Raw genomic sequence first — 27,889 nt, 5'->3', positions numbered from 1 at the left:
AGACCATATGTGGGAGTTATGGAAAGCCAAAAATCATAAAACTTTCCACCTCCTTTTTGGGGAAAAAAGTGCATCCTTTGACCACTCTTACACATCTCTTACACACCCACCATTCTTGCACACATGGCATACACCTATTCGTCAAAATGTTAATCACCTCCATAAGCTCATGGCAAATAAAGAGGCCCCCCTATACCCCATCCTCTTCCTAATGGTTTAGTGGCCTTGCTAATAGTTCTAAGTATCCTTGATCATATTGGAGGAGGATCTATTTACTTATAATCATGTGTTGTCGATGTTCCGTGCTTGATGTGAAGTAAGAGAAGCAGTGCTTCTGGTGTATAACCTTGCATGTTCTTAAGTTGTACTGCTGAAAATTATACACCTTGGGACGTGCAAGCTTGTGGTCCTTGGCTTGCATACGTTGACGAGAGCAAAGCGAACCCTGAACCCCCGACGGCCTCTAAAACACCGGGGACCGAATGGCGCGCCTCGAGCCTGTCACGGTAAAGCGAACAGGGGGCACCACCTAGCTTTAACGACTAGGACGCAAACAACACACCACCATAACAAAGTTTTCATCCAAGAGAGATGGATGCTTGGGAGTAATGATGAAGAGGAAAGGGAATGAGATCAAGTGAGAGAGAGAGAGAGAGAGAGAGAGTGAGGGAGGGGGTATAGCGGCTTAGTACTTAGGCACCACCAAAGGATGGCAAATCCGCACACCCTTCACACATACACAAGCTCACTCCAAACACAAAACTAGGTGGCGATTCCGCACACCTCACATGGGCAAAACATTGCAAGAAAACATACTCACAAAACCTCAAGCTTTATTTAGAGAAGCAGGCGATGAAATGGGGAGCATAGAGTAGGGGAATGAGAAGGGAGAGAGTGGTAGAGCACATGGCGGATAGGTGGGAGTTGATGGCGAAGACTCGCACGAGGATTATGGCCATCATCCTTCATTTAGCTGCCCTTCATCTTCCATAGCCCAAGGGTGTAGAGTTCATGCCCAAGACGAGCATGGTGATTGCGGTGATGGTGATGGTGTGTGTGTGTGTGTGTGTGCACTAGGCACACACAGTGCATAGTGTATTCTTTGGGGATGTTGTGTGTGTTTAGTGTGATAGTGACCCCTCTTTATATAGGGTAGGAGGGGGAAGAAATTCTAGAATTTAGAAATGAAGAAATCATTATCTACACAAACCATGTGACTGTGGGCCCCACTTGTCTGGCTATGTGTATATGTGCCAGAACAGCAGTCTCATGAGAGAGAGACTAAGAGAGAGAGATGGGTTGATGAAAAAAAGTGAGAGGTGACATGGAGAATAAAGTAATTACAAGAGGGGAGAGAGGGGAGTGTGTTAAGAGGTGAATCTGTGTGCAGATGTGTGTGAACACAAGAAAATCAGGTAACCACTGGGTGGGGATGGGTCTGTGGGCACCTTTTTCAGTGAAACTTAGTGTGTGTGAGTGTGGGGGAGGCCATCTGGCTACAAGACAAGAGAGATTTCGAATTTTAGAGAGAGAGGGGGGTATTTGGATCATGGGAGAGTGTAGGAGAGAGAAAAGGGGGGTGGGGTATACTGTTTTGGAAGATAGCATAAGTTGCATGTGAGTTAGGGTGCATTATTGGTGAGTTATAATGCATTATTGGTGAGAGGTGGGGTAGCTTGAGGGGAGAGAGAAAGGAGAAAGGACAAGGGGAAGAGAGAGGGGGTTGACCTTTTGAGTGGAGGAGAGGAAAAGGGACACCCGACGGGGCAACAGTGAAGAAAAAGGAGGCAAGGTGGGGATGGGCTGCCCCGCAGGCATGAGGTGGCCTATTTTACTTTTCTCATATATTTACATAATCATACTTTATTTTTTTCTTACTTTTTCCAATGTCTTTTATCACTCCCTCCCTAAGAGGGGGTTTTCATGGGGTGGGGACGAGAGAAGAGGGGTATGGGAGCTTGGCTTGTGAAAAGCCCCCATCATTAGCCCTCCCCTTTTGGCTAGAGGCATTCATGCCTCTAGCTCATCTGTTTCTTCTTCCGCTTAGCTGTAGGATCCGATATCGTGTTGCCTTCTGAACTAGCCATTCCATTTGGCCATTGGTGAGATTTCTGGGATATTCATGAATCTGTAACAGGTCCGGGTGATAGATTGTTCCTTGGAATAGTGTCGGTTGATTAAAGGGGAAGCCCATGGCTTCCAGAACTTTGTGCCAGTGTCCTCCTGGATCCCAAGTGAAAAATAGGATCATTGTCTGCAGTGTCCGAAGAATAAAATTTGCATGCCAAATTGGACCAAATTTGTAACTACCAGTAGCGAGAGGGGAAATGAGCATCTTGGCTCCTTCAAAGACAGAACCGAAAATTATGATTCCCAAGAGTGTACCAAGAATCCACCATATATGGCCGCCTTGTTGGTGTGGTGAGCTCAAGTTGTCTTCAGAGTCCTGCTTACTGCCATTAGAAAAAACTGCAAGCATATCATGCTTCTTTTGGGTGTGCTCAAACATGTCAGCTTCCTTTACTGATGATAATAGCAAGCCACCTACCTTGCGGCTTAAATACAAGCGTAATCCACTTACCTTTCTCCAAAGAGAGGATGCACTATTTGTAAAAAATTGTACCAAATTGCGAATGAGGTCTTCATTCTTGCATTCTATCAGGCTTTTGTCTATCCATGGCTCCTTTGCTCTTATCTCCATGTTGATCTTCTCTCTATATGTTATAGCAGCTAGCCATAGCCATAGGTCTGATGCATCCCATGCAAACACAATGTTGTGTTGTGGAGAAAGATGTACTTACATTTGTAACACAATTTTCTTGGCTTACCTCCCCCACCTGGGTAGCATCTTTTGATTCTTTAACCTCTTGTACCACTGCTTCAGTTCTTTGAATAGTCTTCTTACTTGATCCTTCTTCTGTTGCACTCATCTTGACCTCTTCTGCAAGACCAATGATACTTGGTGTGCGGGTACCAATTGGTGGTGGGCGTAGGATGATTGTAAGTGGTGATTGTGGTGGTGGTTGCATTGGTGACTGGCGTCGAATTGGTGTGGCCAGCTGTGGTTGCACCGCTGGTGGTGTGATTTGAACAGGTGGGATTGGTTGCCTGAGTGGCGGTGGTCTTGCTCTTGGTGGAGAGATCTGATTCTGTCTCCCTCCTCTATTGAAATTCTGCCTCCTCGGGTGTGGGCAGTAGTACATTTCATGGCCATCTTCCCCGTAGTTGTAATAGTGGTACTCTGGGTTCTGCCTTCGTTGTCCTCTTCCTTGTTCTGGGTTCCTGCCAGGTGCATGCCCTTGCTGCACCAGATGCACAGATAAACTCTCTATGTGGGTGGTGATACGACTCAGCAGGTCTTGCTCTTCTGATGCCTCCTGCGGTTGGACTCTATGATTGGCTGTTGCAGTCACTGGGGTTGGTTGTATCGAGCTTGTTTCCTCTGACTCGTTTACTCTTGCTTGCATGCGTAGCTTCTTGTCTTTAAGGCGGGCTACTTCGACTGCCAACTCATATGTTGCAGGAAACCTTCCCTTCACCTTCTCTCTAAGAGACGACCATAGACCAGCAATGAAACGGTCCTTCTTTAGGAAACTAAGCGCTCCTTCACCTTCCTCCAGCGAGGCAACCCATCTCTCCCATAAGTCCACAAATTTAGACTCGTAGGTGGCATACTCCAGCAGGCCTCCCTGCTTTAATTCTGTCAGTAACTGCCATAGCCTCTCCGAGGTTGTGCCTCCACCAAACCTCTTTACAAAAGCAGCCATTAACACATCCCATGCATTCTTGGTGGCCTGGGGCAATGCATTATACCAGGACTTGGCCTCTACTTTCATTAGTAGAGGAAAAATTCTAAGTCGTGAAGCGTCGTCATCTTTGTTGGAGACGATACAAGCAATGTCGAAATCATCCAAAAAGTCAGTGGTGAGATCCTCTCCCTTCTTTCCACTGAACGTGAGGAAAGAAACACTTGCCATGGTAGTGACTCAGGAAATTACAAACCTCTTTTTCTTTTTTTCTTTTCTTTTTTTAACATTACATTAACAGTGCGGTTCATAGCAGCTTTTTTACAAGGGTGGGTGGATAGGTTAAAACAAGATAAAGATAGAAACATTAAAGGAATGATGGTAATCTAATATGGGAAGAATGATAGGGTTCGGGGAATTGAAGATTTCTCCTAGTACCGCCGCACCGAATAGGTGTACGATCTTCTGTTGATAGAAGACTTTCCTATCTACATAGATATTCACATGCATATGCTACAAGAATCTGAACGGGAATGCCGTTGGCCCGTTTTCCATCATGCACAGAGGATGAAATACTTACTTATACTCTTATCGTGCCAGTGTTGATGAGTCGGCACATCCACAAGAGGTCGTCGCCTTTCATGGGCTCTACCTTTCCTTCGTTGCTCAGCACGTACGGGGTGATGGCGACGCGTCTGACCACTCCCAGCCTCTTGGCTAGCAACAATTGCAGGTAATTTCCGTAGTCGGCGTGTTGCATGAATTCTACTCCATTCAGTTGCAACTCATCCCCAGCCCACTGGGTTTCTCCCGTGGTAGAGAGCTTCTTCAGGATAAGTTGTATAGGGAGAGGAGGAAGATCCTCCACTCTCTTTCCAAAAGAGCGAGAGCAGTAGCCGAACCACTCTTCTCTAGGACATGGAAATCTTCTTACCACATCTTCCGGATTGTCGAAGTGGATTGGTAGCACTCGCATGCGTCGTGCAAATCGGTAGGCAACCTTTCGCCGCTTAGCTTCGGATGACTTTCTCTTTGGAAAACTGGGTACAACCCGGCTTTCTGAGCTTGAAGCACTTGCTTGGCCAGATGCTTCTCCCTTCGGGGTCATGTGTTTCCAGACTGGCTTATCTTCTCCTTGCCTTTGGCTCGAGCAGCCCCTTTAGGCCACTTTGGAGTTATAACTTTGACTGTAGTTTCTTTAGGGAAAAGAGGTCTCACCGTTTGCTTCCCTTCCTTGATGTGAATGACTTCTTTGAGATGAATGTCGATGTAAATGACTTCAGCCCTTTCGCTGCCTTCATTGCTGGCACTCATTGACAGTGTGCCTTGGTTGACAACAGTGATGGCACTTCACCGACCTCCCACCTGATGCTCTCAATTTATAGTTAGAACAAGCGACACGAGATGGAGAATTTACCTCTTGAATGCTGACGACACTGCAGTCTGGCAGTAGCACCTCAATGAAGGCGGCTAGTGCCTCCTTCGTCTCTTCTTCTTCCGTCCTCCAGTTAAAAAATTCCTTCAGCTATTCGTCCAGGATTGATAGTGGGCATCACTTTCAGCATTGTAAACTGAAGGGTCTTAGAAAGCCCTCCTCAGTGGGGGCACCAAATGACGAGAGCAAAGCGAACCCCGAACCCCCGACGGCCTCTAAAACACCGGGGACCGAATGGCGCGCTTCGAGCCTGTCACGGTAAAGCGAACAGGGGGCACCACTTAGCTTTAGCGGCTAGGACGCAAACAACACACCACCATAACAAAGTTTTCATCCAAGAGAGATGGATGCTTGGGAGTAATGATGAAGAGGAAAGGGAATGAGATCAAGTGAGAGGGAGAGAGAGAGAGAGAGTGAGGGAGGGGGTATAGCGGCTTAGTACTTAGGCACCACCAAAGGATGGCAAATCCGCACACCCTTCACACATACACAAGCTCACTCCAAACACAAAACTAGGTGGCGATTCCGCACACCTCACATGGGCAAAACATTGCAAGAAAACATACTCACAAAACCTCAAGCTTTATTTAGAGAATCAAGCGATGAAATGGGGAGCATAGAGTAGGGGAATGAGAAGGGAGAGAGTGGTAGAGCAAATGGCGGATAGGTGGGAGTTGATGGCGAAGACTCGCACGAGGATTATGGCCATCATCCTTCATTTAGCTGCCCTTCATCTTCCATAGCCCAAGGGTGTAGAAGTCATGCCCAAGACGAGCATGGTGATTGCGGTGATGGTGATGGTGTGTGTGTGTGTGTGTGTGTGTGTGTGTGCACTAGGCACACAGTGCATAATGTATTCTTTGGGGATGTTGTGTGTGTTTAGTGTGATAGTGACCCCTCTTTATATAGGATAGGAAGGGGGAAAAATTCTAGAATTTAGAAATGAAGAAATCATTATCTACACAAACCATGTGACTGCGGGTCCCACTTGTCTGGCTGTGTGTATATGTGTCAGAACAGCAGTCTCATGAGAGAGAGACTAAGAGAGAGAGATGGGTTGATGAAAAAAAGTGAGAGGTGACATAGAGAATAAAGTAATTACAAGAGGAGAGAGAGGGGAGTGTGTTAAGAGGTGAATCTGTGTGCAGATGTGTGTGAACACAAGAAAATCAGGTAACCATTGGGTAGGGATGGGTCTGTGGGCACCTTTTTCAGTGAAACTGAGTGTGTGTGAGTGTGGGGGAGGCCATCTGACTACAAGACAAGAGAGATTTCGAATTTTAGAGAGGGGGGGATATTTAGATCATGGGAGAGTATAAGAGAGAGAAAAGGGGGGTGGGGTATACTGTTTTGGAAGATAGCATAAGTTGCATGTGAGTTAGGGTGCATTATTGGTGAGTTATAATGCATTATTGGTGAGAGGTGGGGTAGCTTGAGGAGAGACAGAAAGGAGAAAGGACAAAAGGAAGAGAAAGAGGGTTGACCTTTTAAGTGGAGGAGAAGAAAAGGGACACCCGACGAGACAACAGTGAAGAAAAAGAAGGCAAGGTGGGGATGGACTGCAACGCAGGCATGAGGTGGCTTATTTTACCTTTCTTATATATTTACATAATCATACTTTATTTTTTTCTTACTTTTTTCAATGTCTTTTATCACTCCCTCCCTAAGAGGGGATTTTCATGGGGTGGGGACGAGAGAAGAGGGGTATGGGAGCTTGGCTTGTGAAAAGTCCCCATCAACGTGAAAACCAAACAAAGTTTGAAGAGTTACTGGCCTATTGGCTAGCACCCTTAATTGATATTTCAATGAGGAGGTCTAAGTATGGGCACCGTGGTGTGAAAAAAAAATACCCTCCATGGCGAAGACAGCAATGTAGGCCTACTGTTGAGCAAGGGAGAGGAGTCGAAAAAGCTCCAAAACGACAGTGCGACCACATTGGTAGCACTCACATCAATTTTGGTGCAGGTCGACTCGCCTTAGCTCTCCTTCAGAAGTTGTGACAATCCGAGGTCTTCTTCCTCATGCCCTCCATGGCCATGCAATAATCATGCAAGTGTATAGAGAGACAATGCCTCCCTTCTTTCCTAAAGAAGTCCAGGCTCCTAAAACCAATGTGAGACTAAGGGAATTGTCATGTCTTCATCCTCTGCCCAGCTTCGCTTTATAGGTCTTGCCCCTAGGATCTCGTCTCCATTGGCAACCGACCCTTGGCCCGCGGTCCTTGACCTCCCTTGGGTTTTCCCTTAGCATTACATTAGGTCCTACCCTAACTAGTGGACCAAACATATTTATATATAAATTGACACCTCATGGTAAGATCTGCCCAACATTCCCATCCCAAAGTGGTGAATTAAACCTATGCACTTTGCATCAATAGCCCATGTTTAGATGAGCTAACCACGTGACCAGTGCCTTGTGACCACTGGTCACTTACATCTGCTTGTGTAATAAGCCCACAAATATTAAAAAATAAAAAATTTCTTGGACTTGATAGAGAGCCTACATGACTCTTACATGCTATATTATGCTCTACCATGAAATAGCCTATGACCAAGGGTTCGTTTGCCAATGCTACACATACTATATGCCAATTAAAATGACCAGCAAGGGACATGGTCTATGGTGACTACAAGACAAAGCCCACAAACCTTGGCTCCCTAGTGTGATGATTCAACATCTAGGATCCTCCCTAGTCATCGATTCCTTCACTCATTGCTTGTGCAAGCCAACCAAGCCAACCAAGCAAGACTAATTGCATTGAATAGACGTTGACCTTTGGAGTTCACATTGGGTGGATCCGTGGATGGCACCTTTTGTCAAAATTGTTTAGAACTTTATCAAGCTTAGGAGCAAGCGGTGCAAATATTGCATGTGATGCACACAAACTCACATTCAAAGCTTAAAAAAAAGTCTATAGTGCATACATTTTTACATATTATGAAGGTGAAAAGCTCCAAAGGCAGCACAACAACTGAATCAAGTTGCTACAACACATCCAGAAAGTCCCAAATGAGCTCCCCAAACACTGAATATTTTTATGTAGCTACCACTCTTATTAACAGTTTTATATTCCAAGGTATCATGGATGTATATGCCAATCACTACACTGGTTTGTCTCTGAGCGTATATCATAGAATATCAACTATGATGTAATTTTGCCCCTCTAATTTAATTCACAAGCACACCCCCTTTATGGTGAACATTTTCGCATATAGTTAATTAATGGAAATGCATTATGTGTTAAGTCTTCAAAATTTAGGCTTTTCTTGATGAATATGTGAAAATAGGAGAAATGAAATCCGCAATTAATAGACCATTTTTATGTTGATCGAGTAAGAAAGTAAATAAACATAACGAAAATTCTAGGTGCTTTAAAGGCCTATGGAAGTACTTTGCGTCCACGTTTGCAATTATATGAAGAAGGCCATGCATGCATGTGACTAAGTCCCTATTTCACGTCTTCAATCACTTTCAAGGTTTGTAAAGGCGTAGCCGAATAAGCTATCGGCCTACCTTCTAAGGCTACGCTATAGCCCTCTACCTCTACTTTCCATTGCTACAGTGCCTAGGCTACCCCCTCCCCCTTTGTAATGGAAGATAGAGACTTGAAAACATGCTGTACTTCAATACAAGGCTTCTATTCTTTCATTCAATTCAGGGAGGACAACCACTTTCCTTCGCTCAAAACTGTACACAACTTGAGAGAAGCAGAATACAATGGAACGCAAAGCCATATCTTCAAAAGGAAAACCCTAGCTTTGCCCTCTTCGCAGGGGGCTGAGGAAACTCCATCTGCTCTGGGCAGCTGCTTCCACACCTCGGGCACCTCGGATTGCTCTTCGACAGCATTACAAACATCAAGCAATTCGCACATGCTACCGTCACCATAGACGCTGCAGCCGCTGCTGTTGACAAATTCTCGCTCTCCACCGCAAGCTTTCGCGGCAACATCCCCCCCGTACTTTGGGCATGATCGGAGAGCATGTGATGATTGATGCCACCATAAGTAGAGCTCCCCCTCATTGCAAGCCTTGTGTTTTGACTGCTCTCCTGCTTGAAGAAGGTGCTTCCCTCTAAGAAAGAGGTTTGGGATAATTCTGTGCTTGATAAAATTGTATGTGAAAAGGCTAGGCTTGCACTAAGGGGCGAGGATGTAGAGGAGGAGGAGGAGGAGGAAGAGGCGATAGGTGCACTTGCAGTGCTAGCCGAGGTCTTGATTGTCGTCTGCGCAGGGCATGCGGCATTAGAAGGATGCAATATAGGTAAACCAGCATCCCTAGGAGAGGCATGAGTCTTCGGTGATGAGCATAATCCCACATGCAGAGAGAGGTTCAAGTCCAACTCCTTGTCAACATTGCTGTTGGGCTTCTCGTTTATATTGAGAAGATTGTGCTGCCTTGCCTTGCTATTGCAGATGGCTAGTTCATTGGATGCCTCCACGGTGAGCTCTGATGTGGTGGGTGATGTGCTTGCATCAACTCTGCTGCATGGTACGTCAAGGGAGGCTTGCTTTCTGGGGTCAGAAACGGAGATGGCCCCCGTGGTTCGGTTAAGGTAGTATATGCTTCCAGTCTGTGAACATACAGAATATAATACTTTCATCAGAACGTTACAACTAATAACACACACACACAGAACCAATGGCCATTCATTTAACAATCCAAGCCAATTGCCAAAGGACTATGATATGGGACACACAGAGAGAGAATAAAAACCTTGAGGTTGAGACACTTCTCCCAGCCTGCGGGGAGCGGCATTTCAGGCTCGAGCTCGACGTGGGTGCAGCCCATGTTGTCCTTCCAAGATGGGCAGCTACTATCGGTAGCAGGGAGGAGGTTCAGAGTGGTGGGCTGATCTCTATTCAGAGACTGCAAGTGGCAAGTTTTGCTGGCAATGAAGGGACCAAGCAGAAGCTCCACCATTCGGCGACGGCTGGCCTCCTCGTCTTCGACGAGGCCCCTTCTCTCTTCTTGCCAATGGGGTCCTATCCAAGCGGCCATGGAGATAGAGGTGTCTGTGTGTGTGTGTGGAGAGAAGTTTTTTTTTGGGGCGGGGGGGGGGGGGGGTTATTGAGAGTGGGGAACCCTGAGTAGGTCTTCCAGAGTTGAAGGGGATGAGTCCGGATGATCAGATGCACTCACAATGCCGAGCCTTTATACGTAGGGATGCAAATAACCACCCATACACGCACACACAAAAAACACACACACACACACAGGACAACACAAATTGACACAATAGGCCATCCCCACATTAATAAGTGCACCAACTAATTCAAACCCCATCCCCATGATGCATCTCCCCTTATATAATGTCAAATAATGTATCATGTATGAATGAACGAAATCAACTGCAGCTGATATGAAAGCTCCCAAAGGCGGATAATTACAAGAGTAAAATCACGACTTAATTTTACTGTCAGGGCGTGATTAGAGTTGCTTTTAAAAAATTGGGAGGTAATTTATTGAGGCCCAGTTATGAGGGTGATTTGGAGAGATTTGAGGGGTACTCTTCGTGTGTGTGTGTGTGTGTCTGTGTGTTTTTCCTCTCTTTCTTTTTTTTTTTTTTTGCTTTTCAATCAAAGAAAAATTCTGCGTTTTCAACCTTCTATTGTGTGTACATTTTTATGCTACTGTACGTAGTGTGTGTATGATTTTGTGTGCTTTTTTTCTTTTTTTTCTTTTGCCCTTTTTGTGATTGGGTGCTGGCAGAGGGTTGAAGTGAAGTTTTGAAAAGGGGAGGATCATAAATGAAAGGATGGCTACTTGAAGGCTTGTTCATTTAGGTTTCGTAGTTAAAGAGGAAGGATGGCTGCTGCAGGCCCTTCATTCAATGTCTCTCTCCCCTTCCACTGCCGGTCCCGGCCCACATTACTTTTTCACATTTTTCCATTTTTATTTTATTTTCAAAAAACACAGAAAACCAAATTTTACTTTTTCAAATTCTTATAGAATATATACAAAGAAAATACCACAACTCGCTATACAGCAGATTTATGCTAAAAACCCCAAAATGTAAAATTGATTTTTAGCCCACGTTAAAACAAGATTTCATTTAAAAAATCAGAATAGACCTCTATAATTTTTTCTCAACCATAAAATAGAAAGAAAACCTTGAAAGTTGATAGATAAAGCTCTAGTAAATCCCACGTGATTTACCAAAAATAGCAGATCCCACAACATGCCTAGAAGTTATTCCGTGCTCATATTTATTATTTGCCTGAATGCCATAATTCTGAATAAAATTTTCCACTTTATCCCTTTGTGACTGTGGCCTTCTTTTATAAAAAAATTCGGTTGGGATTTATTTATTTATTATCTAGCAAAAAAGCATTGTAGACCATTTTATTTCCTTAAAAAATATATGGAAAACTTTGTAAAATCATTTTTTTCAATAATTTTAGCTGCCATGATGCCACTTTCCAAATATCTGCAACAGATATAAAACTAGTATAAAGTATTATAACATTTTAATTAAAGTCTTCCCATACATTATTGACCAACTGAGGTCATTCCTCTCCCGCAAGACCAGTAACTCCTTCATTTAAAACCCAACCCTCTCAAGCAAGGAAAGACCATTTTTTTAGTCAAAAAAAAAGTTTCAAAAAGGAAAGGAGAACCAATAGAATTTTTTGAGGGAAGAAATATAAAAAATGGGCCCATCAAAGCTGGAATAAAATCAAGTTCAATTTGGAACGTTGACAAGGCAGGTGGGCCCTGGCTATCTCTCTGCTGATGTGAGAGAGAGAGAGAGTCTAGAGAGTGAGATTGAGAGAGAGAGAGAGAGAGAGTGTGTGCGCGCATTTGATGTAGTTCACAATATGCATTCAATGCTTGATGAAGTCAGTGGGTAGACTCTTCTTATGAGCATTCAATTAAAGGCATGCCATGCTTGATGAGAGGGAGCAAGGTGCAGGCCGGGACCGCCATGCTCCTCCGTTAATAAGTTCGTGAAATGTTTTACGATTATTTCCTTTTTTTTAATCTCCTTAAATATTTTTATTTATCAAATTTTAAATATCAATAATAGTTATCTTTATTCAGAAGCTCAAAACCCCCACTTGACCCCAACTAGCCAACGTTTGTGTTTTCTTGTGGGTCATGGTTGTCCTCCAAATTGCACACAATTTAGATTTCATACAACGTATACCATAAACTAAACTGGTTATTTTTTCATTTGTTTTTTTTTTAACCATTTGTTTTTTTGACACATGTGATGCATGCATGTAGCCTTTTTATGGAAAAAAAAACCATAAGCATGAGTGAAGTTTAATTAGTATCAAGCAATGGCTTCTAGACGGTTACTTAAAACCCTATTTTATATGTCTACAGAAAGTAAAGGCCGCAAGTAATACTCTTATGGCTAACTTGCAAAGGTTGGGAGCAGGATATCGTCGGTACACCTCAGCTCATAGTCATGGAAGGGGTGGAGCAGTGCTAGCAATCTTTGAGAAATATAAATAATCGGTATCTCAAGTATATAAAGGAACTAAAGGAAGTTGGGTGGCTATTACCCTCTCTCCTCCTTTCAATTGTACTTTGGTCTTTGTATATGCTGCTAATTCTATTAGTGAAAGGTGTCAGATGTGGGAGGAACTTGCTTCTCTACCTAATCCTTCTATTATTGTAGGAGACTTTAACATGGTTGAATCTTTGGAAGATAGATGGAATAACTTGGGAACCACAATGAACAATAGGGAACTGAAATCTTGGGACATGTTGTCTGTTGCACTTAACCTAATTGATGTCTCTATGGATACAGAATTCACTTGGACAAACAAACAACAAGGGACTTGCTACAGAGCAGCAAGACTGGACAAAATCTACATGAACTCTGCCCTTCCGCAAGATTTTTGGCAGGTATCTTGTCACAAGGATATTAGTTTACTGATTTCGGGTCACTCTCCTGTCATATTTGATTTGAACAAAGAGGAATGCATCTATAAAGTTGGATGGCATCATGTGGATCATGCTTTATTGTCTACAGACATAGTCAAGGAGCAAACCAGAAATATTCTTGATAAGGTCTTTGGTTCCCTCCCTCCCCCCTTCAAAGCTTGGGATAGTGCAGTCAAAGACACTCAGAAAATTCTCAACTCATACAAGAAACTGGCTAGGGAGATCATGACCAAAAGAAGGATGAGGATAACTAGTGAAATCTCAGACTTAGAAAAGTATGTCCCTCCTAGCAGCCCTCCCCCTCCCTCTCTTGTGGATTTGAAAAATCAGCTAAAGGTAGAGGAGCTCCTATCCGCTAGGGAACCTTTAAAATGGAAAAAAGAATTCTGGATTGGAAAATTTGACAAACCAAATAAAAACATGTTTAATTTCCTGAAAAAGAAAAAAATCAAAGACTTTATCATTTTCTCAAGGATAAAGATGGAGGGTGTGTAAGCTCTCATAAAGATAATATGAAAGCTGCTTTGGAATACTTTGATGGTATTTTCTCTACTCCTCCCATAAGAGGGGCAGACCATAGCAGAGCCAGAGCTGAAATAGCCAGCACCACAAAAAAATGGTATCTACTCAAATGGCTGCTCAACTAGATCAGCCCTTCACAGAGGGGGCTGAGAGAATCTATTATCACCATGAAGTCTGGTAAATCTCTTGGTTTGGATGGCATTCCTAATGAATTTTTTAAAGAATACCATGAATTTTTAATTCCTCATCTATTAAAAATTTGGCAAGAAGCCCTTAGGGTAGGATCTCTATTTGCCAATATGAATACTTGTGTGATTAGATTTATCCACAAGACAGGGGTCAAAGAGGACTTAGCTAACTTGTGACCAATCACATGTCTGACTTCCATTTATAAGGTCTTTGATCTCTCCCTATCCAGGATGTTAAGTAACTTCATGGAAAAAATCATTCTTCCAAAGCAGAAGGGTTTCATCAAAGACAGATTTATTTTAGATTATATAATCACTTTGTGGGAACTATTGATCTTGTGACTGAAAAGGAGCTGGATTTCATTTTCTTTAAAATCGATTTTGATAAAGCTTATGGTAGAATGGAATGGGACTTTATCTTTCAGTCTTTGCATGACATTGGTTTTGGGAGGCAGTTTATCATATTCGTACATGTTGTCTTTGGAAATGCTTTTGCCAAAATAGCAATTAATGGTGAACAGACAGAGGCTTTCCCTCTCAAGAGATCTATACAACAAGGCTGCCTAGTAGCTCCTTTGATATATGCTATTTGCTCAGATGCCTTGGGATGGCTCATTAAGGATGCCATGGAAAACAGAAGATTAAAAGCTATAGAGATCCCAGGCTCCAACAATGACCTATGTATGCAATAGTTTGCAATGACACAAATATGGTGTTCAATCTGTGGAATCCTTCTAGAAGTGCCTCAACACATTTTGTATTGCAAGTGGCTCACTCATCAACCACAGTAAAAAGGGTGATAAATGTTATGATAGCATCCCCCCTCAGATGGTTTTGGATGTTGGATGCAAAATGATCCCTGATGGCTAAGTGTTCAGATTGTTAGGCATCCCCATGGGATTCAAGGTAACCTTCTCTCAAAGATGGGATTGGGTTGTCAATAGGTTCAAGCAAAAACTTTTCATATGGAAAGGATATCAACAGTCTTTACTCTCCAGGGTCTTTGTTCTCCATCATTACATTCTCCCTTCTCTCATATACTTCCTGTCTTGCTGGTGGCAGTTTGCAAAGTATCAATTGAGCACGATCTTTTCCTTAGCCAGGTATTTCTTATGGGGTGGACATCCTTAGAACCCTAGAATTGCCAAAGTCTCTTGGGATATATGTACCTTACCCAAGGACAAAGGAGGGCTGGGATTGCTTAACCTCAACTTGGTCTCTACCAGACTAGCAGGTAAGTGGATCTTAAGGCCTATCTCATCTAAAGACTAATGGGCCCTCCTGTTGAAGAGAAACATACCAAAGTTCAAACTGAGCACCTATAAAGAGTGGAAAGATCTTAAGCATAGGGATCCGATCTTGGATCCCACAGATTTTCATACCTTATGGCCGACTCTAAGCTAATGTGTAGGTTTTGGACATCTTGGAAAGCAATGAAGGAAAAGTGGACCCCTTCCAAGGCAGTGAGAACTAATTTTAATTTTTTCTTAATAGACTCACCATGGTTTGGGTATTTTGCAGCTCAATCAAAGCTAACATACTCTCGAAGGCCCCACAAATGCTATAAAGCAGGAATTAGTTCTTGAAAGGACCTTTTTGACAACCAGCAATGTAAAGAAGTTGGCTGCATCCAAAGAAAGAATGGGATCTCCCAGCAGGAGGCTAAATGGTGTCATCAGAGATCTCAAACCATATTATCAAAGCACTACCTCCCAGCAAAGAGAACCAAGTCTTCTAGCTCCATAAAACAAATGGCTAAGGAAATCTACAATGGATTCAAGCACAAAGGAAATGTGGAAGAGCATCTGAAGAAGAAATGCAACTCAAAATGGAAGGTCAACGGGAGTGCCAAACAATGTACTTATAGGTTTAAATGTATCTGGATCTACCCAATAGCCCGCAAGCATAGTGTTCTCCTATGGCTAATGATACATCAAGGAGTATGGTGTGGAGATAAAGCTAGGAAGTTTGGAATAGGGGATGGTTTTTCCAAAAGATGCAAGAGAGATTTAGAGGGCATACCCCACCTTTTCTACAACTGTAAAAAAAATCTCTTTGTTGTATAGGTCCTGCAAAAGTTGTTATGGCACTTCAACCCCCAAAGTCTTGAAGTCAAAGACCTTATTTTGGGTATTGTTAGAGGGTGGGATATGCCCCTGTGGAATATGTGGAAAGGAGCAATCCTATGGCAGTTTTGGATTTTCAGGCTCCATGTTGTATTTAATACTACCCCAAGTTTTCATTGATCCATGTTATGAACATATTTATTAAAAATCTATGTATCCCTTTGTAATGATGATTAAGTATGCTTCCAAGTCTCAGTTCCCTAGCTATGGCATCCAAAGAAGTATCTCCTAGACACAGTGGAGATCCAAGGTCCTTGTGTACTACAATTCCATTAGGTTGAAGATGAGAGATTCCCCGCATGCCTTGCTATAATTTTCTTTGACAGGGTTGGCCCACCCCTTACATGTGAGCTCCATGTACTTTCTTTTAGTGTTTCTATTCTAATTTAAATTCCACTTCCTTCAAAAAAATAAAGTTAATTAGTAATAATCAAAGTTATAAAAATGGATAGACTATAGTGTCCACCCACAATATAAAGTAGTACTTTTTTCTTTTTTTTGGGGGGGGGCGGGGGGGGGGGGGGGGGGGGGAAGTAGTAATAAATTAACAAAAAAAAGAGAACAATAGGAAGGATAAAAATCCCGACAGTAGGGGTTTTTTGGAAACCTAAGGGGAAGAGGCAAACTAACTACTATGCATTAGAAGTCTTTGAGGGGAATACAAGGAGAGAAGAATGGGATTCCACTGCTACCATTTACATTTTGTAAACACCTTGATTAAAGGGAAGCTCGAGATATAATTCATACATTGCAGTACATAAGAATTGATTCTTTGAAGGTTAGAGACCAAAGGGAATAAGGGGTCAGAGTGCTTTCCCTAAAATATGGCCTCAGTTCTAGAATTCCAAAAGTGGCAAAGAAGGGAGGCTCTGATCCATAGGTTCCAAAGAGCTATAGCAAGATGTTTGATGTGACCAATAAGAAGATCTCTGGCCATGATGGTATCTAGGTGGAGAGGATGAATTTTCTGATGAATGAATCTAAGACTCTTCTCGTTGCAGGGACAGTAGAAGAAAAGGTGTTCTAGTGTTTCCTCCCTTTGATTGCATTTGGGACATAAACCAGGAAGTTGCAAAAATCTCTTTGCTATGACAACATCTTTCTTAATCTCAAACCAAGAGTTCCACATTCTTTTGATGAGCTCTCAACCTGCACATTTAAAAGAAAAAGTGAAACAATGATATCTCTGAGAGAGAAGCCTTTCCAACTCGAGTAGGATACAAGAGAAAAGGTGTGTACATCTTTCTTAATAAGACAAGCCCAATAGTCATATGAATCCATTGATCTCATAATCCATTTGACTGCTAGTTTATGTGCCTGCTTGGTGACATTGAGAATGCCCAGACCACCCTGATCTTTGGGGAGACAACACACCTCCCATTTTACTTTAGCAACCTTATTGTATGTATCAGTACCTCCCCATAAAAATCTCCTGGATAGTTGCATTATCTTGTTGATTTGGACTTGTGACAATTTCCAATAGCAAAGAAAGTAGATTAAAGATGATAGAAGGTAATGATTTAATACAAAGACTCTTGAAGACAAGGATCCTTGCATAACTTGCCAGCCAATTTTTTTTTAAAAAAATTTATCTAGCACCCACTAGAATGTTTGAGCTGAGGAGATGTTGAAGCCCATGGGGATGCCTCGAAGCTTGAAAAATTCTCCATCTTTTATTTCTTTTCAACCACCAATTTAGGAAGAGAGACATCTGAACATTTGAAGCTAGTCTTCTAATGATTAATTATTGATCCATTGGCCAAACAAAATGTGGTAAGACATTGTCGTGCACCTCCGCTCCCATGCTAAGAAAGATACTAGGAAGATTCACATCGAGCTTAATTGAAGCTTACCTGATTAATGATCAGTGTTCAGGGCTTGCTAACAAGCTAGTTTTATGATTAATGTATGCCAGATGCGGCTTTAAAGGACCAACGAATGCCTTGATGATGCTACAAATGAGTATGCTTGAGGTGATCATAGATGGGAGATTATGATCTAGAACTGCAATGCTTGAAGTGCTCTACCGGCCTGTCTTAACGGCTTGTCAATTGGAGCTACGGTGAAGAAGTTATGGAAGTTTGAATTTTGAGTCAATTGCAGATCTGTATTGGATTGGGCAAGTGCAGCTGAGGGATCATAGATGAAGAGAATTGACGGTCCTGAAGTGCTCACTTTGTGGAGCGTTTCATTCTTTTCAGATCAGCAATCGGTGTTCTAATTGCCAAGATATTGGCCATTAAAGATTCACCAGGGGTCGGTTCTGTACCAGTCTGATCCACTCGATCAGTGTGCAATTTGGAAAATATTGATAGCAAGAGATGCTGATATGGTTGTGGCAAGAATCTCATGAAAGTTTTAACCGGACGCAATGAGATGTTCTTCTGCCAAATCCAATCACCTATACTTGCATCGTGTGAGCAAGTAACTTCACGATGATATTGTCGGCTAAGGGCTGCTGAAAATTAATCATTGCTTTGGCCGATGTGTATACCTAATGTGGTGCCCATTAGGAGGTGCCTTGATAAATATGAGCACCAAGAGCAATTAACCCAAAGGGTCACCCAAGGGAAGTGGAACTTTGGCTGTCCAAAGGAAGCTGGCCACCCAAGGGGGTAGGGCCAATGGCCACCTGAATTAAACAAAAGAAGGTTTTATGTGTGAACAAGGAGAAAAAGAAGGTGGGGATGACATGGAAGCAAGCAGGGATGCAAGGGAGAGAAGGAGGGCTCATAGTGTCTGCTATAGGGCTCCGACGATGACACGAAAGAGACGAAGTTTTCTCAGGGCCCCATGGTGCCCGTAATCGGCACCGTTTGTAGTGGATTTCGTGCCGGTCAATTTTTCCATGCCACATCAACAAGAGTGCATTTTTATGCTCCCTAGCAACGACGGCCCCATCGTTGCTTAGGGAGGGGAGGTTATTTATAGACACTACATGCAAAGGGAGGGATATAATCAAACAAGGAATTTCATGAGGAGGAGGGGATTGGAACATGAGGAAGAAGAGCAAGAGGAGGAAAGGACTGGTTCTCTCTCTCTCTCTCTCTCTCTCTCTCTCTCTCTCTCTCTCTCTCTCTCTCTCTCTCTCTCTCAAGGAGGGAGGCTCTCTCTTGCTCTCAACCAAGAGGAAAAGAGGGCTCAATCTCTTTCTCTCTCGCGCTTGATATCAAGGAGGGATTCAAACGTGAGGAGGGTGATACAAAGAGCTCTCTCTCTTGCTCTCGACATCAAGGAAGATTCGGAGAGAGAAGGAAGGGATTTTGAAGAAGAAGCAAAAAGGAAGTAAGAAAAAAGGACCTCTCTCTCTCTCTCTCTCTCTCTCTCTCTCTCTCTCTACCTTGGGGAGCAAGAAGGAGGCTCAAGGTATGAAGGAAGGAAGAAAGTAAGGTGGAACTTTTGCAGATAAGGAAGCTTGGGTGTAGCTTCACCATTTTTTTAAAGATATTCAAAATCATTCAAAGAATTTCAATTATCAACACAGAGTATCGACAGACGCACGAACTAAGGGCATGCTAAATTATTTTGGTCTAGCTTTTGTTAAGGGATCTTAAACTCCTTAACCTCACTTAATTGAGTTTACGGTGCTGCTAACATCTCTCCTTGAAAAACGTGTGTCCGTTCTTGATAGTGTTATTAAAAATCAAGGAATCAAATCCTAGTGGGACACTAGCTTGCATGATTCTCAAGGATACACCTATTTTAATGCATTATTGCAAGGATGATTACAAAACTTTGTCAAGGAGCAATGTCATGCTTTTATATTGCATGAGGTGTCCATTGAAAAAAAATGAAAGTCTAGGCTAAGGGGACCACAAGAAGACTTTTGCTGCTAGAAATGTACCCTTTTTTGATGATTTTTTTACACAAGGTTCCAATCCGAATTGTAAAAAGTATATAAAATGGGGGTCCTAGTGTATGAGCTGTATTTGTTGCTCCTATTTTTACTATTTTATTTTGAGCCACGATTGAGGAGATATGATCAAAATGGTGGACCCCAATCTGTCCACATCATGCAGGGACAACCCATTTCAAACTTTGTCAGTTCCTGTTCACACTAGCCTTGGTTTGCATCTCGACTGTCTCTCCGTCCTACAACCAGAAGCTCGATGCTTCCCCGATCAACCCTAGAGAAACGCGCACTCCGACAACTTTGGTGAATCCGATGTGAAACTAACCAGGGTAGACGAAAGTAGTGATGTCGGCAGGCCAAGATAATGGTATGTAGCAGTTAATGTAGTAATTTGTTTCACTTATGCATCAACAACATCTGCACCATTAACAGATGATGACTCAAAGTTGGGAAAGGGAAATGGAAGCTTAGATTCGTGAAGCTAGACAAGCCGTGATAGATAGATTGGGGTGATTTGAAGGACACAATATTTCCAAAATTTGCAAAGTTTATGAACAAGTTATGGAAGACAAGGGAGTAGAGGAGCATGCTGCAGTGGAAAATTTTGTACTCATTGTCATGCCTAAATTACGTGCACGGATTGAGTAACTAAGAACTGCACACAGTGCTACGTGGGTAGTGTTTAAACAAGCTCTCAAGGATGAATATTTTCGTGAGAATAAGGAGTGCGTTACAAAGAAGAGTTTTTTGAAGCGGGTGCAACAGCATAATAAGGGGCTATCTGCTATAGAATTGTTAAGAGAATTTGAAAAATGATTTGCCCAATTGTCTGCAACCGAACGGGCTGCTCTTTATTCGAAGAAAGTAGAACTCTTTGTAGCTGCAGATCCGAAGTTTCAAAAAATCTTAATGGATCTCCTCGAGGATACCACATGAGAGTTGGGGATGAAATCAGATTGGAAAGAAGCGATTGAAGTAGTCAATATGGTGGTGAAATGGAAAAAAAGATTGGATAAGTTGGTTGGGATGAATGCAGAGGTGGGAGAAAAGGAAGAAGAGGTTCTTGTGCCAATAAAGGAGACGATTCTGAAGCTAGAGGAGCCGTTCATGGATGAGCTTGTGAAAGGGATCCAAGAATTGAACATTAATTTTAAATCTATGAAGCTTGAAGAGAAAGGTTCAACTTCCCGGTCGAAACAAAGCGGCCCACAAAGAGATAATGGGAGTCAGTACTGTATGTGGTGTGATAGTCTTGATCATGTCAGGAATGAGTGTGAGGAGTTTGTTGAAGCCAAGCGTAAAGATGTGGTTTTTTGGAAGGATGGCCTGATACACTTGTGGGAAATAGGGTTGCCTCTAAAAACCAAATATGGAAGAGGTGGTATGAAAAAAAGCATGGAAGAGATGTTGTAGGAACACCATGCGAGTGTAGTTGAAGCACTGACTTATGGTGTGCAGATCGAGGATAAAATATAGAAAAGCCAATTGAAGGTTCTAGCAGGAATGGGACCTTTTGGCCGCATGCTATGACAGGAGCAAAAAAGGGAAAAGTTGCGTATCAACAGTTGTGTCAAGTGGGAAATTGTTATAGAAAGACTACTGGGTGGGAAGACCCCATAGATTCCCTCTCAATATATGCATACATGAGTGTGTTTTATTTGCAGCTTTTGATTTTGAGCTTTTGCAATCAAAACCAGTTTTTGAGCTTTTTGATTTTAGATCCAGAGCCTTTTCTAACGACACAAAAAAATTAATCCAAAACAAAGACATCAAGATATTATACACAACAAAAAACATCTATCATAAAAGCTTCCAAACACAAGTTTTCGTTCTTTCCTACTTAGCGTTTTCTACTTTCTGATGAGCCTATCAGCAAATAAGACATTCATAAGATGCTCTAGATCAGTAATCATGATATCCTACTTACCCTACTTCTACTCATCATATGAGATTGTGATTTTTAGTGCTTCGGTTGCTTCCTGGCCTCGCACGGACTCTCAAGCTCACCTAACACTGCATCTACCACCCTAACTCCTACTCTCGACACGAAAACTTAACTAATACCTAAAACTACCTATGTGAGAAGATCTAGGCCAGGCACACGCTCCCTAGACTCCTCCTAAGACCTAGAGAGTCCACCACCCTCTGATCCTATCTAAATGTAAAATAAGACTCTGGCAAGCCAAAGAATCCCTATCCTCAAGGACTAATCTCGGTCACCTACCTAAGGTTTTCGTCCCCGATAGCGGCGTCAATGTTGGCAGATACGCCGCAATGGACGTCAGCACAGCGAGAACTCACCTAACAAGATTTGTCAGCTAAGGAAGAAGCTCGACCCGCAGGCACGTGGAAGCAAGCATAGGATGTCAACCTACACTTGACCAACTATTGACTACTTCCTACAAAGGTCTCTATGAAGGAGTACGAGCGGAAGTGCGACGCGAGAGAGAGTGCGAGAAGAAGAGCACGACGATATGGTGAACTCGCTCTACTGTAATGTGTAGAGCATAGTGAGTTCTTATTAGGTTTTTACAAAAGAACATGTGTACATACCTGGCGGCCCGCCCACTTACCTGGGCGACCACATTGGGCTTTATACCCCAACAACCTCCCACTTAAAGTCCAATGTGGTACTTTAAGTGTGAGAGACGCTACTATACAAGCTAATATACAAGAGATGTAGAGAAGTGATGTACTACCCTACACCTAACTGCTTGAGAAAATGCGCAAAGCTCTCTGAGGGAAGTCCTTTTGTAAGTAGATCAGTAGGATTTTCTGTGGTGTGAACTTTGACAAGCTGAAGTTGCTTATCCTCGAGCATTTCCCTGATGAAATGATACTTCACATCCACATGCTTTGTCTTTGAGTGATAAACTGGATTGCGAGCCAATTGTATAGCACTTTGACTATCACAATATAACATAGGCATCTCTTCTTTGATTCCCAAATCTGTTACTAGATGATTAAGCCAAATTGATTCTTTGGATGCCTCTAATGCTGCAACATATTCAGCCTCTGTAGTAGACTGAGTAACACAATCTTGTAATCTAGAACGCCATGATACTGCTCCACCAGCCAATGTAAAGACATACCCTGACGTAGACCTTCGGTTGTCTAAGTCACCTGCATAATCTGAGTCTGTAAAACCCTTTACACTTAGCTCCTGACTCCCATAGCATATACGCATACTCTTTGTAGCTTTCAGGTATCTCAATATTCCTTTCACTGCCTCCCAATGTTTCTTGCCTGGGTTTGACATGTATCGACTTACTACTCCCATTGCAAATGCAATGTCTGGGCGAGTAGAAATCATTGCATACATCAAACTACCCACTGCAGACGCATATGGAATCTTATCCATTTCAGCCTGTTCTTCCTCAGACACAGGACAATCTTGTTTGCTAAGTTTCACATATGGTGGCAATGGAACACTCAATGCCTTTCCCTTCTCCATATTGAAACGTTGCAAAACCTTGTCAATATACTCTGTTTGAGATAACCAAATCAACTTCTTTGATCTGTCTCTCTCAATGCGCATACCAAGTATATGACTTGCCTCACCCATGTCTTTCATGTCAAACGATTTTGCCATCTTTGACTTCAAAGCTGAAATTTCTTCCAAGTGCTTGCCAGCAATCAACATGTCATCCACATACAAAATAAGGATCAGCCAACTGCGATCCTTAGCCTTCTTTGTATATAGACAGTGATCGAACTCACTACGTTTGTAGCCTTGGGAAAGCATAAACTTGTGGAATTTATGGTACCATGCCCTCGGTGATTGTTTTAAGCCATAAAGACTCTTTAACAACTGGCATACCCAATCTTCCTTGCCTTTCTCAACAAACCCTTCTGGCTGCTGCATGTAAATTTCCACATCTAAATCACCATGCAAGAACGCTGTCTTGACATCCATTTGGTGCAACACCAAATCTAATATGGTAACCAATGCAAGAAAGCATCTCAATGTAGTCATATTGACCACCGGAGAGAAGACTTCATCAAAGTAAATGCCTTGTTCTTGCTTAAAGCCCTTGGCAACAAGCCTTGCTTTGTACTTTGGCTGACTATCATGAGCGGTGATCTTATAACTGTAAACCCATTTACAGGGTAGAGCCTTTTTTCCCCGTGGTAATTTAACTAGCTTCCATGTCTGTTTTTTATGCAGAGCTGTCATCTCTGACTGCATGGCCAATTGCCAATTCCCGGAGTCCTTCATTTGCACTGCTTCCTTGTAACATGAAGGCTCATTGCAATCAGTCAACATGACATAGTTCATAGATGGAACAAACCTATCAGGAGGTCGCGTGACCCGTCCAGATCTACGCACAATAAGTGGCTCAGGCTCAGCCACAACCTGTGGTTCCACTCTATCCTGCCCTTGCTCCTCTTGAGCCCTGACATTTTGTCTTGCACGTGCAGGTCCATCTTCTTGCAAGACAACTCTTCTAATCTCCTCAACCCTCTCTGGTTTAGAATGATATTTGGATTCATTAAAGTGAACATCATTGCTGCGGACAACTTTTCTGGATTCGGGATCCCAAAGTCTGTACCCCATCTCACCAAAATTACCATAGCCTAGAAAGATGCACTTTCTACTCTTTGGCTCAAGTTTGTTCCTAAATTCCTTTGGAACATGAGTATATGCCTCACAACCAAAGACTCTGAGATGCTTGTATGAGGGCATTTTGCCTGACCATACCATCTCTGGCACTGAATCCTTCTGCAAAACCCTGCTAGGAGATCTATTTACAAGATGAACAACTATTGATACAGCTTCAGCCCAAAACCCATTTGGCAGCTGTGCATTAGACAACATACTTCTGACCTTCTCTTGTATGGTCCTATTCATCCTCTCAGCAACACCATTTTGAGGAGGATTGTAAGGAGCAGTAAGTTCACGTTTTATACCTTTTGACTCACAAAAGTCCTGAAAGGCCTTTGAAACATACTCTCCACCATTGTCAGTGCATAAGCATTTAAGCTTCTTGCCACTCTGATTCTCCATAAGTGTCACAAACATTTTGAAAACACTAAACGCTTCATCCTTGTGCTTGAGAAAGTAAACCCATACTTTCCTCGAGTAATCATCTATAAATGTCATAAAGTAAGAAGCTCCCCCTAGAGATAGGTTAGGCATAGGTCCACACAAATCACTATGAACAAGTGCCAACTGTGTATCTCTTCTACTGCTTCTATGCTTATGTGGCTGCTGTGTTTGCTTACCATACAGACAATGTTCACAGAATTCAAAATCATTAAATGAAAAGCCAGGAAAATAACCAGAACGAGACAAGATTTCCATTCCCTTCTTGGACATATGTCCTAACCGGCTATGCCACAAAGAAACGTTCGGCTGCTCGGTTACATTGATTACATGTTTAGAGACATTTGATACATTAATCATGTAAAGTCCTCCAGACTTTACTCCATGTGCTACTGTCATAGAACCCTTGGATATCTTCCACATGTTCTGTCCAAAAGTGGTGACGTAGCCAGCATCATCAAGTAAACCTGTGCTGATCAAGCTCTTTGTAATTGCGGGAACATGTCTCACATTCTTCAGCGTGAAAGAAGAGCCATTCTGAAACTTCAATTGAACATCTCCAACACCTAAGATATCAGATGTCTGCCCATTGCCTAGCCGAACATGATCTTTAGTGGTCACATAAGAGGTAAACCACTCCTTGTTTGGAGACACATGAAGTGATTCCCCTGAGTCTATAATCCAGTCACTCAGTGCATTTCCATCAGATGCTGTAAGAAGAGCTGAGTCCATTGTATTCTTCAAGAAGTAGATGTCTCCTGACACTAGACTGTCATCCTCTGCAACAGTGTTTGTCACATTTATTTCTTGAATCTTCACTGAGGACTTGTTCTTCTCACTATGGTCTTCAGCTTTCTCTTTGCCTTTTTCTGCTTTCCATTCTCTGCAGTCTCTTTTCATGTGACCCTTCTTGCCACAATGGTAGCATTCTATGTCACTCTTGCCTTTAGCACTGCGGGACTTGCTACGAGACTGATTCCTCTTTCCACCTTTGTACTTTTCTTTGGTCCTTCCTTTGACAACTAAGGATATTCCTTTGTCTTTGTCCATTGTCTTTCTATTGGTGTCTTCAGTAAGCAGACTTCCTTCTACACCTGCTATGTTCAAACCATCTGGAGGTGCAGAATTACTCAAAGCTGTGCGAAAAGTGTCCCAACTTTCGAGCAATGTGATCAACCGGAACATAGCTCTAACAGGTTCACCAAACTTGACACCTTGAGCTGACAACTGACTATAGATTGTGTTGAATTCATTCAGATGATTGGACATAGGTGTCCCTTCTTTCATCTTCAAGTCAACAAGCTTCTTAAGCCAGTATACCTGTGAAGCTGCACTCTGATTCTCATAAAGATCACTCAGCTTTAACCATGCTTGATAAGCCGACATCTCGTCTGCTACATTGAAGTAAACTCTTTTTGCCAAAGTCAGCATAATGGTAGAAAGTGCCAATTCATCCATTTGGCTCCATTCATCTTCGTCCATATCTTCTGGTTTTATCCCCTTGAGCTTTATAGGTTTTATCTGCTTCTTTTGTACCAACACGTGCCAAATCTGCTTCTTCCACAATGGGAAATTGGTTCCATCCAACTTCTTGATATTGTAAAGAGTAATGTCCTGTGATCCAGCCATATAGCGCTACGCTTCACAATGGTTTACTTTCCTGGGAAAAATTCTCCAGAATTTCCCCTGTAAACTGACCTCTGAACCAATATCAACCTGTCAAATGAACCAAGAAAGCTTCAGATTCTGCATAAATTTCGGCAGAGTCTCCTTTGTAAAATGGCTCTGGTGTACTCAAAAACAGACCAAAAAACAGTTAAGAAAACACTGTCTCTATGACACTGTAAGCTGCGGGTAAACCTGTCCTGCACCTGTACTGTCTCTCACTGTCCTGTCACTGTCCTGTAAGCATAGACTGTGACAATGCCTCAACGGTAGTAAAGCAAAGATGCAATCCCAACTGTCTAACTCACAGTCAATACATCCTAGCTTCCTATCTAAGGGTGCTCGAGGGATCGCTCTAAGACCTGTATCACCGAAAGGATCTCAACATTCGAGAATCCCCCAGCTCAATAAAACCTCACTCGACCCTCAACAAAGGCTGCAGTAAATCTGACAGTACATAGACTTCCCACAAAGTCATACATCCACAAATTTCCCACTATATGTTGTAACTGCTGCGGCGGTTGTTTGCTGTGTGACTCACAGCCAGCAAACCGTCAACAAACATACATCATCTCTGACAATACATCCCATGTGGAAGTACCTGCAATGTCAGGATGAAATCTGGAATATCAAGCAGCAAACACAAGCTACCTGATGAACTAGTGGATGTCGCCTACAGTCTGTGTGTAGATACGCCCGTGTCGTATGTGACACTCCTCCAAGAACTGTGAACCGTCCTTCGATGTGTATACAGCCACAAATCAACACTCTGGGAGTGTCGATATCCTCAGCACCTGCAGTCATAGGCCGAAGACCCGAAATTTGCAGAGTCAGATCTGCACCCGTTGAGACCACGTAGTCGAAAATGGCCTGCGCAGACCTTTGTCGAAGCCGAACGATGGCCGAGATGACCTCAGAATGAATTTCGGACAACACCACACCCTTTGGGCTCTCCCACAGGATTTGGGGCCGTGTCTTCGCCTATCGAATTTCACTCCAATCTGAGTTGGTGACTCTAGCCTCCTGCAGTGCTGCCCCGAGCCTCGATCTGAGCTCTGATACTAGTTGAAGGAGTACGAGCGGAAGTGCGACGCGAGAGAGAGTGCGAGAAGAAGAGCACGACGATATGGTGAACTCGCTCTACTGTAATGTGTAGAGCATAGTGAGTTCTTGTTAGGTTTTTACAAAAGAACATGTGTACATACCTGGCGGCCCGCCCACTTACCTGGGCGACCACATTGGGTTTTATACCCCAACACTCTACCCAATGTCTAAGTTACAACCTTCAAGAGTACACAAGAGGAGATTTTCTACAACGCTTTCAAGAGCCAAATACCCATCAAACATTCTCGGAACGCTACGGAACTTGAGGGAAATTCTATTAACACCAATAGGTCGCTCTCCCTAAG

General features: G+C 42.8%; 1 protein-coding gene across 1 annotated transcript; it reads right to left on the bottom strand.

Annotated features, from left to right (window-relative positions):
- Nucleotides 1-8,800: 8,800 nt before the first annotated feature.
- On the bottom strand, nt 8,801-10,249 carry LOC147418437 (uncharacterized). The gene is made up of 2 exons (XM_086506838.1): nt 9,897-10,249; nt 8,801-9,753 (listed from the first exon to the last, which is right to left on the bottom strand). The coding sequence occupies exons 1-2, from the start codon at nt 10,179-10,181 to the stop codon at nt 8,920-8,922; spliced, it is 1,119 nt and encodes a 372-aa protein (XP_086362964.1). The 5' UTR covers nt 10,182-10,249; the 3' UTR covers nt 8,801-8,919.
- Nucleotides 10,250-27,889: the final 17,640 nt, after the last annotated feature.

This window comes from Adiantum capillus-veneris, chromosome 30, assembly GCF_014529385.1.
Source record: "Adiantum capillus-veneris isolate H3 chromosome 30, ASM1452938v2, whole genome shotgun sequence".
Taxonomy (NCBI): domain Eukaryota; kingdom Viridiplantae; phylum Streptophyta; class Polypodiopsida; order Polypodiales; family Pteridaceae; genus Adiantum; species Adiantum capillus-veneris.
Note: the sequence above shows the minus strand (reverse complement) of the source record. Positions and strands in the feature narration are given on the sequence as shown.

What these genes read in the sequence shown, in the direction of transcription:
- LOC147418437 (XM_086506838.1), bottom strand. Translation starts at nt 10,181, where the DNA reads ATGGCCGCTTGGATAGGACCCCATTGGCAAGAAGAGAGAAGGGGCCTC. An exon ending in AGAAGTGTCTCAACCTCAAG is followed by an intron (nt 9,754 to 9,896) that starts GTTTTTATTCTC and finishes GTATGTTCACAG; the next exon opens with ACTGGAAGCATATACTACCT.